Source organism: Gekko japonicus, unplaced genomic scaffold, assembly GCF_001447785.1.
Source record: "Gekko japonicus isolate JY-2015 unplaced genomic scaffold, Gekko_japonicus_V1.1 scaffold2193, whole genome shotgun sequence".
Lineage (NCBI taxonomy): Eukaryota > Metazoa > Chordata > Lepidosauria > Squamata > Gekkonidae > Gekko > Gekko japonicus.
Genome location: NW_015168111.1, coordinates 29,908 through 42,545, shown reverse-complemented (window position 1 = coordinate 42,545; position 12,638 = coordinate 29,908). Strand labels below are relative to the sequence as shown.

At 42.4% G+C, this 12,638-nt stretch overlaps 2 protein-coding genes across 2 annotated transcripts; one reads left to right on the top strand and one right to left on the bottom strand.

Annotated features, from left to right (window-relative positions):
- Positions 1 to 1,895: 1,895 nt before the first annotated feature.
- Positions 1,896 to 2,843, top strand: LOC107113491 (olfactory receptor 2F1-like). Its single transcript, XM_015414826.1, has one exon. The coding sequence runs from the start codon at positions 1,896 to 1,898 to the stop codon at positions 2,841 to 2,843; it is 948 nt and encodes a 315-aa protein (XP_015270312.1).
- A 5,968-nt stretch (positions 2,844 to 8,811) lies between these two features.
- Positions 8,812 to 10,003, bottom strand: LOC107113490 (olfactory receptor 2G3-like). Its single transcript, XM_015414825.1, has 2 exons — positions 9,587 to 10,003; positions 8,812 to 9,324 (listed from the first exon to the last, which is right to left on the bottom strand). Exons 1-2 carry the CDS (start codon positions 10,001 to 10,003, stop codon positions 8,812 to 8,814), a joined length of 930 nt encoding a protein of 309 aa, XP_015270311.1.
- Between the last annotated feature and the right edge of the window lie 2,635 nt (positions 10,004 to 12,638).

Genomic DNA, 12,638 nt, shown 5'->3' with positions numbered 1-12,638 from the left:
CTCTTTAGCTTTAGGAACTTACAGATCTCTAAAGAGTCCAATTACCTTAAAGCTTCCTCCAGCTCTCCAGGACAGCACATGGTTAAATGGCTGCCTCTTCCAGACCTCAGTTAAGAATTCTGTCTTCTCTGATGAACTCAGCACAAAAGAGCCCTCCTCCTTGCTGCAAAGACTTTTTCTTCTTTTTTTTCTATATATAGGGGGAGACCCTAAAACTAAGCACTAAAATTGATGATTCAATCCCTGTAGAAAGGCAGAATCAGCACCAAGAAAGAAAGGCAAAACCAGGACCAAAAGAACTATAGGCTGTTATACGACAAAATATTTATGTTCTACCTATAATGAATATGCGAGAGAGTAACTCCTGACATCAAATTTCTCCAAATGATCTCTGGCAATAACATCACAACTCTGCTAGTGTGTAACAGAAACACAACTGTAGCCTACAAACTTCTCACTGGAATACAGCCACAGACTACCATGGCCTTGACTGCAAAAAAAAGGTAGGCCAGACCACATCAACCTATTAGCATTTCTTAAGAGGTAGCTGAGATGAGCCTGGAAAGCCATTGACTGACTTCCTCCTCCCTGCCTGTTCTCTACGGGGGGAGGGGACGGTTTTGTACATTTCAAACCTCCAAAAGGGGGGAGATGCATTTCTTCACACATGCGTTTAAAATTGTACAGAGAAAATGGTGAAAATGCTGAAAATTCAGTATCATGGAAAAGTCATCACAGCTCTTACCTCTTGATCAAGACTATCACTGATTATAAATGTACAGAATATCTATCCTTGAGGATCCACAGAATACAGGAAAAATCCTAAAAGATGTTATAGTGATTAGTAGGTAAACATGCCCTATATTTATCCCTTATTACAAACCTTGCAAAACATGTAAATGAGATTTGAAGTCTGACATTTTTTAGCATTGTCCTATATATTCTATTATCATTTGTCTCTTTAATTAGTAGCTATTAATCTTAATGCTGATCTTGGAAATTGGGGTTAATGTATTGAAATGATGTGAATGTTGCTGTATATATGAGCAGACAGCAATGAGCTAAGCCTTAAGTGACATTTAAAGAACAGGTAAGGATGAGAAGGAGACGGGACCTAGGGTTGTCAGGTCCCTCCCAGCAATGGCCAGGGTGTGTGTGTTGGGGGGGGGGGTAGGGTTTCCAGATCCTGGCTGGGAAATGTCTGGAGATTTGGGTTGGGTCCTGGAGAGGACTGGGACCTCAGTGGGATACAGTGGAGTCTACCCTCCAAAGCATCCATTTTCTCCAGGGGAACTGATCTCTGTAGCTTGGAGATGAGCTATAATTCTAAGAGATTCTCAGGTCCTATTTGGAGGCCGGCATCCCTATCTAGACCACTGGCAGCAAACACAGCACCAGACCACATTTCAGCATGCACTTACTGGGGGCTTTTAAGTTTCTGCAATCTTGATTTTATTACATCACTCATTGACTGACCCATCCTATTGATTGTATTGATTTAACACTGTAATCCCCTTTAAATCTCAGTGAGAAAAGTGGACTATCAATAACCTGAAAAAAATATAAATCTGGCTGATGACTAAATGCAATGTTCAATATGAGCTAGAAAATTCAGAGAGTGGGACTACGGCATGTTCACAAATGGATAATTATCAGGGTTGTGCAATCACCGCCCATTGCAGCTCACAGCCTCCTTGTTGGTAGTGATCATGGGAATGTTCAGCACAATGTCTGCCTTTGAAAAGAGCCCAATAGTGGTGAAAAAGACAATCATCAAATGTCACCTCTGTACTGTTCCATAGTTTCTAGATGGGAAGAAAGGGGGCATTGGAAAATGTAAGCCACACCTCACTCTCCAATTCTGATTTCTTCCCCTCAGCTCAGTCATTATCGAGATGGTTGGACAAGACAATCAGACAGGTATCACAGAATTCATTCTTCTGGGATTCTCCAAAGAGCGAGGCACCAATGTGTTCCTCTTTACAGTAGTCCTTTGTATGTACCTCATCACCCTGGTGGGGAACACTCTCATTATTGTGGCCATCTGCATTGATCCACGACTCAACACACCCATGTACTTCTTCCTGTGCAATCTGTCCATATTGGACATTGGCTACACGACTAGTGTGGTTCCACAGTTGCTGGCCCATTTCCTGATGAATAAAAAAAACATCTATTTCAACCGGTGCATGGCACAGCTTTATATTGCTTTATTCCTGGGTAGTGTTGAATACATTCTGTTAGCATTCATGGCCTATGACAGATATGTGGCTGTCTGCCATCCTTTGCGATACAAGATCATCATGAGTAGAAGGGTGTGTATCCACATGATGATGGCTTCCTGGATCTCTGGCTTTATCAATGCTGTTGTGCATACTACATTCACTATGCGCCTTCACTTCTGTAACTACAACATCATCAACCATTTTGTTTGTGAACTCCTTGCTGTCATCAATCTGGCTTGTTCGGATACTTTTGTTAATGAGATTGGACTTACAGTGTCATGGGTCCTTGTCCTGTTAACCCCCTGTACTTTTATAATGCTCTCCTATGTGTATATAATCAGTGCCATTGTGCGCATCCGCTCTGCAGAAGGCCGGCACAAAGCCTTCTCCACGTGCACCTCTCACCTGACTGTGGTCACCCTCTGCTATGGCACGGTGATGCTTGCTTACATAACTCCTAAAGCTGAGACTCTTCCCCACCGGGACAAGATCCTTTCTTTCTTGTATGCAGTAGTCACACCCATGCTCAACCCTCTCATATACAGCTTAAGAAACAAGGATGTAAAAGCAGCCCTGACTAAAATAATACAAAGGAAAAATATCATTTTGGAAAGGTGAATTTGTCGGGATTCTCTGAATTAGACTTTTGTTTGGAAAGTCTAAAGATTGGCCCATTAATCCACTTCCAGATCTTACAATGCAATCTAAAGCAGAGTCACACCCTTCTAAGTCCACTGAACTTGAGAATAGCTGTCCATTGAACTTAGTATAACTGTCTTTAGGACTGAACTGTTAATAATTCAGCACAGTAACTTGCAGCTGAATCTTTGAACTCTAGTAGAATCGATCATTCAGACATGCCAGTCACCACTTACAGTACGATCCTAGGATTCTCAGAAAATGACTTGAGTAGGATTCTGAAGAGCTACCTGCTTAGATAGCTCGTTTAATGATGTAAAGATTAGTTGCTGACTATATGAACCAGATCTGTGTGCCTTTAGATCAGGGGTGTTGAACTCATTTGTTATGAGGGCCAGATCTGACATAAATGAGACCTTGTTGGGCCGAGCCATGTGCGTCATAAAAAGTAACTCCAGGCAGCGGAGATATAAACTTTATAAAGGATGAAAACACAAAGGTTTTTTTTTTACTTAAAATAAAAACATGCTTAAAACATTAGCAGTCTTGCGATATTTTGTTTATTGAACAGTGTCTGATAACTGACACCTCTTGCTCTGAATTATTGCATCAAAATGCCTGTGCTGTTGCAATCTTGAGTATGCTGTTCAGGTGTGTCTCTCTAAGCTGCAAACCTACAATGATGCAGCAGAACTGGAAGAAGAAGCAGATGACAGCCAGTTCCACTGGGGGCCTGATCTGCCCCCGAGGCTGCATGTTTGACACCCCTGCTTTAGATCGTCTAATCTAAACCTCACCTCCTCTGACCAATCTCCTAAGCGTACAGTGCTTAGGTAGCAGCACTTCATAATTGCTGCAGTCTTTGTCTAGATAGCTTTATGTGTTTACAAATCCTTGAAAACTTATTTCTGAAAAGTTTGCTGGACTATATAAAGTGTTTTTTTAAACTCTTAAGGTTCATAGTTACAGCCATAAATTGAATCTGTCAAATATTTGACCATTTATTCTTCTACTAGTTTTTTTTTTAAAAAAAGGGTTTTAACATGTCTGTTTTCCAGCATTTTGTATTGTACAGTATCATCTGAAATAATGCACAAACATATCAAGGTCGGCATTTGTGATTCTGAGATTCTCCTCTCCTGCCCCCCCCCGCAGAGACCCACAGTGATGACAGGCATGTGGTCGCATGGCCAAGCCCCCCAGCCACAACCCCCAAACACTTTGAGTCTGCCTGCTGCAATGGCTCTCCCCTGCCATTGACTCATGGAACCCCATGATCCCCTGCCCCCTCAGTGCTACTTGCACAGATGCCTTCCCCCCTTGGGTGCCAGAGGACCCCCTTCCTGGAGCAGACACACAGTTTGGCACCTCATCCATTCACTCCTTTTATGAGCTGGCACTTGTGGCTGGCATCATTCCCCTCTTCTTGGTTTCATGCTCACAACAGCCCCGTGAGGTTGGTCAAGCTGAGGGTGTGCATCTGGCCCAAGGCCACCCACCTAGCTTCCATGATGCAAGTGGGGAATGGAATCTTGGTCTCCCACGCCCAGACTCATGCTCTAACCACCATGATAAGCTGCCTTATTCAGCCAGACCACCCTCTGGCCCCTCCCTTATCACACAGAAGCCTGCTAGGTGAGCGAGGGAACCTGTTCTTGCACCTGGGTCCCTGCAATGTATGGAAGATGGCCAGGGGAGGATTAAGGCTCACTGGTGCCCTAAGCACTGACCAATCTTGGTGCCCCCCTCCTTTCCACACTGACCCAGTCCACTTTAGTTGTTGACCTGTCTGACCAGATATACAATACAAGTTGCAGCAATACAAAAATTTATTCATATGATAACACAATATACTGTACAAACTAAGCTTTTCACCCTTTTCCCAACTTTGCGGTGCCCCCTTTGGCCTTGGTGCCCTAAGCACTTGCTTAGTCTGCTTAATGGTTAATCTGCCCCTGCAGATGGCAATGACCAGTGGGGCCAGCACATTCCCAGGTGAAAGGGCTCAGGGAGCCGACTAACTCTGGCCACACCCCCAGAACTGCCCACAACCAAGACAGTGCAAGGGCCTATATCTCAGTTGCACCAACAGGTGGCCACTGTGGCCCATTGCTGGCACCCGTGTGTGACAGGGCACCGCTGGGGGCCTGCACCATTGTGTCATTTACATCGGCGTAAATGGGATTTACACTGATGTAGGGGCTACTCAGCTCCCAGAGTGCTTTCAGCCACACTGCCAGGATTGCTCTGTAAAATGCTGAATATAAATATACCCCAACAGAAGTACCATTGTATTTTATAGCAAGTGTCTTTAAAAAACTATAATGAAGGGGGTCTTGGGGGAAAAATGTTTTCTGTCTTATATGCTCTGTGATATATAATTATTTCTGATATACATAATTGTGTTTTATAATCCCCTTTCCCTTTCTGTATCCCCTTTATACCACTACTTTGTTTTCTAAAATAATAATATGTGAGAGAGAGAGAGAGAGAGAGAGAGAGAGAGAGAGAGAGAGAGAGAGAATAATGGAATGGGTAAAGAATGGGAAGTGGGGTGAGGTTTGTCTTGAATATAGTGTTCAGATTTCAGCTCAGCTATTACAGGCCTGGAAAGCTCTTGATTTCTCAGCCCACTTTCTTCTTCTTGAAAGGCTATGATAGGTTAAAGTCTTGCATATAACCATGGGATGCTTAGATGACTGACAACAAAGTCCATCTGGTTCATTGTATGTTGATGGTGTCCCCAGCGAAAGAGTCTGCTGCATCTGCCATTCCCTTCTGTGACCCCCTACTTAGTTTCAATTGTTGTTTCTGGACATACATATTTTAATTTTGGTTCTTATTGATTGTATGATCTGTTTTTATAATGTTCATTGTTAGTCAGCTCAGTGGCTCTGGTTAGGCAGAAAGATGCAATGTAAATGTTGTAGATAAATAGAAAGTAATAAACAAAACACCAAATTCATAACTCAATTGAGTAATATCCAAGCAGATTCTTCTTTTCTGTCATGAATGGTGGATTAATATGGCTGGTGTAGTCCTTAGAAAATGATACAACATATCAATTCATAACTCATTTGAGTGATATCCAAGCAGATTCTTCTTTTCTGTCATGAATGGTGGATTAATATGGCTGGTGTAGTCCTTAGAAATTGATACCACATATACTCAAACTCTGCCTTGCCAAGACAAACAAAGTATCTCTCATAAGGTCAGCCAACATTTTTGGCTCAGTCTCATTGGATTCTTCTCCTCAATACAGCCCTCCCCATCCCACATGGCAGTTGTCCATGTAGGTCCTATGATCCCAAAGACAGTTTTATTGGTGGTCAAAAAGGACAACCTTGTCCCCTTTTCACTAGTAGAAAAGCTGGCAGGATCAAACCCATTCTTTAGAGATCCTCATAATAATATTTTGCATACATTCACACTCAGCTTCAACCCTCAAGGGGAAAAGGGCTATTACATTCAGTTAGCCTTATCTTCAAATAGAAACAGATGCAAATTAGCAAGTTGGTTGCATACAGGGCCCTGCACGAATGTGCTCAAGAAAAGCAAATAAAATTGATTCAGGACAGTAAGGGCCTTCTTGTTCATTGGAGTGGGTAAAATTACAGATGCTGTTTAGGGAGCTGTGTGTAATCATCCTCCCACCTCATGAGATAAGGTCACTGAATTCCCTACATCTCAGCCAACCTTCTATTGTAAAGTATACAATGCAGGTTGCAGCAATACAAAAATTTATTCATATGATAACACAATATACTGTACAAACTAAGCTTTTCACCCTTTTCCCAACTTTGTGGTGCCCCCTTTGGCCTTGGTGCCCTAAGGACCTGCTTAGTCTGCTTAATGGTTAATCTGCCCCTGCAGATGGCAATGACCAGTGGGGCCAGCACATTCCCAGGTGAAAGGGCTCAGGGAGCCGACTAACTCTGGCCCCACCCACAGAACTGCCCACAACCAAGACAGTGCAAGGGCCTATATCTCAGTTGCACCAACAGGTGGCCACTGTGGCCCATTGCTGGCACCCGTGTGTGACAGGGCACCGCTGGGGGCCTGCACCATTGTGTCATTTACATCGGCGTAAATGGGATTTACACTGATGTAGGGGCTACTCAGCTCCCAGAGTGCTTTCAGCCACACTGCCAGGATTGCTCTGTAAAATGCTGAATATAAATATACCCCAACAGAAGTACCATTGTATTTTATAGCAAGTGTCTTTAAAAAACTATAATGAAGGGGGTCTTGGGGGAAAAATGTTTTCTGTCTTATATGCTCTGTGATATATAATTATTTCTGATATACATAATTGTGTTTTATAATCCCCTTTCCCTTTCTGTATCTGACTGTATGTTTGCTGATGACATAAAAAGGACAAAGCCTAAGGAAAGCATGTCTTTTGATTTTAAAAGCTAAAGAAATAAAATATATGAGAGAGAGAGAGAGAGAGAGAGAGAGAGAGAGAGAGAGAGAGAGAGAGAGAGAGAGAGAATGGGAAGTGGGGTGAGGTTTGTCTTGAATATAGTGTTCAGATTTCAGCTCAGCTATTACAGGCCTGGACAGCTCTTGATTTCTCAGCCCACTTTCTTCTTCTTGAAAGGCTATGATAGGATAAAGTCTTGTATATAACCATGGGATGCTTAGATGATTGACAACGAAGTCCATCTGGTTCATTGTATGTTGATGATGTCCCCAGCGAAAGAGTCTGCTGCATCTGCCATTCCCTTCTGTGACCCCCTACTTAGTTTCAATTGTTGTTTCTGGACATACATATTTTAATTTTGGTTCTTATTGATTGTATGATCTGTTTTTATAATGTTCATTGTTAGTCAGCTCAGTGGCTCTGGTTAGGCAGAAAGATGCAATGTAAATGTTGTAGATAAATAGAAAGTAATAAACAAACACCAAATTCATAACTCAATTGAGTAATATCCAAGCAGATTCTTCTTTTCTCTCATGAATGATGGATTAATATGGCTGGTGTAGTCCTTAGAAATTGATACCACATATACTCAAACTCTGCCTTGTCTAGACAAACAAAGAATCTCTCATAAGGTCAGCCAACATCTTTGGCTCAGTCTCATTCAATTCTTCTCCTCAATTCAGCCCTCCCCATCCCACATGGCTGTAGTCCATGTAGGTCCTATGATCCCAAAGACAGTTTTATTGGTGGTCAAAAAGGACAACCTTGTCCCTTTTTCACGCTTATTCAAATGATGTTTAGGCTAACAACATAAAAGGGGAATGCAGAAGAAAGGGAGGGGGGAAATTGTTGGACACAACGAAGAAGCTTCAGTGTGCAGTTTAGATCATACAGATCCTCAAGACAGAGTGGAAGAGTTGTTAGTGATGGAAGAAAATGTCTCAGACTTCACCAAAGGCCACTGGGACCAAGAGTCCATAACTGTAGTCCCATTTAGAAATAAAAAGCGACCGAATGTTCAGATCTGCTCCCAGCACTTCTCAGGGAAAAAAGCAAACATTCCTCATAAGGCAGAAAGCAGACGATCCTGAATTCTGTTTCAAGATCCCTATTTTTCATTTTCCCACCTACAATTTCCAGAGTCCTTTGGAAAGAATGAATGACTGTTAAATCTGGTATAGATAGGTTCATCCATTAATCCACCTGTTAGTTTAATACTACAAGTATTAGGAAGGGAGGTTTCCGAAAAGAACAAAGATTGTCTGTCACAAACAATAGATCTCCTTCCCACCTCAAGTACCACTGAGAACATAGCTTCCTGTGGTCCATACAGCAATTGTATATCAAATATTATACCTCAAAATATGCCATGATCTAGGTGGTTCACACAATCATCACTTTTGGCATTGGTTGTATAGGGTACCCGCAAAGACTAATTGGGTGGGGGGTTGGATTTGGATTAAACGGGTTATACACTGAACATGTGTTTCTTCACATTCAGAAATGCCATGTGCATCATTGTCAGCTGAATTTTTGCATCACTTTGGCCAAAGCCCGTTTAACATCCTTATTTCTCAAGCTGTAGATGATGGGATTCAACATGGGAGAGACCAAAGCATAGAAGACTGAGGCTCTCTTCTCCTGGTCTGCAGCACGGTTGGACCGAGGCTGCAAGTAAGTAAAGCTGATGGTGCTGTAGAACAATGTGACAACAGTAAGATGTGTAGCACAGGTAGAAAATGCTCGGTGGCGTCCCTCAGCTGAGCGCATGCTGAGCACCACCCTGGCAATGTGGACATAAGAGATAACTATGAAGATAAAAGGCAGCATGAGAACAATCACACTCAATGCAAAGAGGACAATCTCTACGACATAGGTGTCCATGCAGGCCAATGGTAACACTGCTGGCTCCTCACAAAAGAAATGGTTGATCTTGTTGGGCCCACAGAAAGGGAAGCTTGTGGTGATGATGGTCAGTACTGCAGCATTGAGGAAGCCCCCAACCCAGCAGGCCCCTGCCATCTGCATACATACCTGCATTCTCATGAGGGTGGGGTAACGCAGAGGTTGGCAGATGGCCACATAGCGATCATATGCCATGAGCCCAGTCCCCTGCTGGTGTTTCACAAGCCAGTGGGGAAGGAGGTGAACTGAATAAAAATGGAGGGTGCACTAATGCACTACATCACTTCCAGCTGTTGGGCCCACAGAAAGGGAAGCTTGTGGTGATGATGGTCAGTACTGCAGCATTGAGGAAGCCCCCAACCCAGCAGGCCCCTGCCATCTGCATACATACCTGCATTCTCATGAGGGTGGGGTAACGCAGAGGTTGGCAGATGGCCACATAGCGATCATATGCCATGAGAGCCAGGATGAAGCATTCAGTCATCCCACAGGACAGGGTCAGGTTGAGTTGGGCCATGCATTTGTTGAAAGAGATTGACTTTGTCCCAGAGGCCAAGTGGATAAGCATTTGTGGAATGACGATCAGGGTGAAGACTATGTCCATCAAAGAGAGGTTTCCAATGAAAAAGTACATGCCTGTGTGGAGGCAGGACTCAACCCAAACCAAGAAGATGATCAGGCTGTTTCCAAGGAGAGTGATAAGAGACATGGCTAGGACCATTGCCAGGAGAAAATGTTGTAGCGTGGGATGACTGGTGAAGCCCAGAAGAATAAACTCATTCACGGATGTCCCATTCAGACTCCACATCTTACCAAACTCTATCTGCAATGAAGAGTAACCATAACAACAGGAAGTACTATGTCTGATGCCACACGCATAATCCCTTTGACATCCCACACTTTTGTTTCACCGCTGGCACTCATTGAGCTATTTCAATCAGCTCTCTGTCTAGTGTCTTTGTGTCTTTCAGTTTCTTGTGGTGATTGCTAGTGTCCCAGTCCTATCTGCCATGTTTCCTTCTGCGATTGTAAATGTATGTAAATGTATGTATATCGTAGAACCAATGAAGCTCTACACTCCATAGAGAGTGCACACTATTTTGATCCTAATGCAGTAAAAGGGAGACAGGGGAAAGTATCTCAAATCTATTGACACTTCTGAATTTCTGTCTGTGATAATGATTCCACCCTTTTACATTGTGCTCAGGATTGCTGCACACATGACATTCCAACTCTTCCCACAGCCAAGGTGTTTAAGACGTTTATGGGTAAAGTTGCTGCATTCAGAACTACAGCCTCAGTATAGCAAAGAACCACATGTCATTGGACGATTCTGCATCTAGCACATTTTCTCAAATGGGAGGGAAAAGTGCAGCTCAAAACCACGTTCAAATACCTCGGGACGGTGCCGTACTGACTGCAAAGTCACCCCTGAATGACCATAAAATGACCATAAATTTATGCAGACGGCACAATAAAATCTGGCAATCAAAGTGGCATGGAGTGTGGAAGCTACCATAAAACCCGATAATCAAAGGAAGTGAAACCAGCATGCAATGCAGAGGGGAATTTCTGTTCCAACGTGGGTTTCGTAAAACAATGGCGGGAAAAGCCAATATAGAATTGGCCATTGTTGTGATGCACAAGCCCTTACCTGAGAATAGTCAGAAAAGGCCTAAATGTATTTAACATGACCTTTTGAATTTCCAGATCCCAAATGACATATTTTAACTGCATGCAGCTGCTATGACACAGGACCATCAACAGCTTAAAATACATTGAAATGTTACTGGTGGGGTTTTTTAAAATGTGTTCTTTAAAACACAGCTTCATCTTGACCCTTTTACTAGCTCTTCTTGTTCTGTGCTTTTTTTGTTATACTTACGGAATTCTCATAGTAGTTCAAAGGATTGTACTGTCAAACAATCTTCATGGACATAGGGATACGCAGAAGAGGTCCCACATGGATGAAAGAAGCCCCAAAATGGTATGGAGGCACTTCCTGATATACTTCCATCACTGAGCTAGGAAGACTATGGGTCCTGCATAGACAAAAGTCATGTGGAATGGAAGCTATAGTAAGGAGGAGAACTGGGTAAAAGAGTGTGTGTGTGTGGGGGGGAATCAAGTTGCAGAAAGATCATGGTTAAGAACCAGAAATCAATCAATATTTTAAAAGCATTCAGTTTATAAAGAGCTTTTCAAGACAACAATAAAAAAACAGTTCAGTCAGTCAGTAATACCTTTATTGACATAGATTAGAACATATCAGGGGGGGAAAAGGAGACTGCAATTAAAACATTACAGAGGGGGTAATTCTTCTTCACATTGCTTTGCCTTAAATTTTCAGATTCTCATCACAGTTAGCAGATACCTTGCTCCTGGGCCAGTAATATGAGGGCTTCAGTCTAATAGAAGATACGAGAGAAGTCTCTCTCAGGGTACCCTTTCATCTTACACAAAAGTGGATTGATTAGAGTGGTGTAATTCAGCCTAATCACAGTAGATTAGTACATGGGCAACAGATTTGGGGCTTCCAACATTACATATATAGAGTCTATGAGAATAGGGAACATTTTGAAATCTTCGAAAAAGGACTGCTGTAAGGAGGGCATCGAACGTAGCAAGCATAAAAGCTTTTCATATTTGAGAAGTTAAATGTGAGAAACAGAAGGCTAAAACTTCCTGCTCACGCACAATATGAAATGCCATTGGAGAACATATTGTATTTGCCAAAGTATACAGATTGAAAAAGCAGTTAATTCTGTGCTGAATGGGAGTGGTAGTAGCTAAGATGATGGATTGCCTGAAAGATGATGAAGTGTCTAAAACCATTTTCATAGCTAATGATTTGAAGCATGAGTTTTTTATTTTAAGGTTAGATTCCTAATTATTGTACTACACTAACATGGAAAACCAAGCCAATCCTAAATCTTTTTTCGTCTAATAACTAAATGCCACTTTGAGCCACACACTATCATAATCTTATCACTCACTGCACCACAACAGAGATTGCCTCAGAATGTCAATGTAAATGTGCTATCATGGTTTGAGATTACTTAGTGTCTCCACAGGACACAAGTGATGATGTTTTTGTTATTTTCTTAGTACATTTTTACCCTGCCCATATCCAAGAGGTTCAGGGTAGTATAAATGGTTGCTCCTTACTCAAAACTTGTGGGTTGGATAAGGCTGGGAGACAGTGACAACCAAGAAAGGTTGAATAAGGATAAAAACCTCTGCTAAATTGGCATTAGGAGAAGGAGTCAGTGGTAGAATATCTGATCTCCACACAGAAGGTCCCAGGTTCAATCTTCTCATCTCCAGTTTAAAGGACCTGGTAGGAGGTTATTTGAAAAATCTCGACCAGGGATCCTGAAGGGCCACTTTCAGTTAGACTTAGACAAATAGTCTGACTGTTCATGTGTTAATGTGTATTCTAA

What these genes read in the sequence shown, in the direction of transcription:
- LOC107113491 (XM_015414826.1), top strand. Translation starts at nt 1,896, where the DNA reads ATGGTTGGACAAGACAATCAGACAGGTATCACAGAATTCATTCTTCTG.
- LOC107113490 (XM_015414825.1), bottom strand. Translation starts at nt 10,003, where the DNA reads ATGTGGAGTCTGAATGGGACATCCGTGAATGAGTTTATTCTTCTGGGC. An exon ending in CCACCCTCATGAGAATGCAG is followed by an intron (nt 9,325 to 9,586) that starts GTATGTATGCAG and finishes ATGAGAATGCAG; the next exon opens with GTATGTATGCAGATGGCAGG.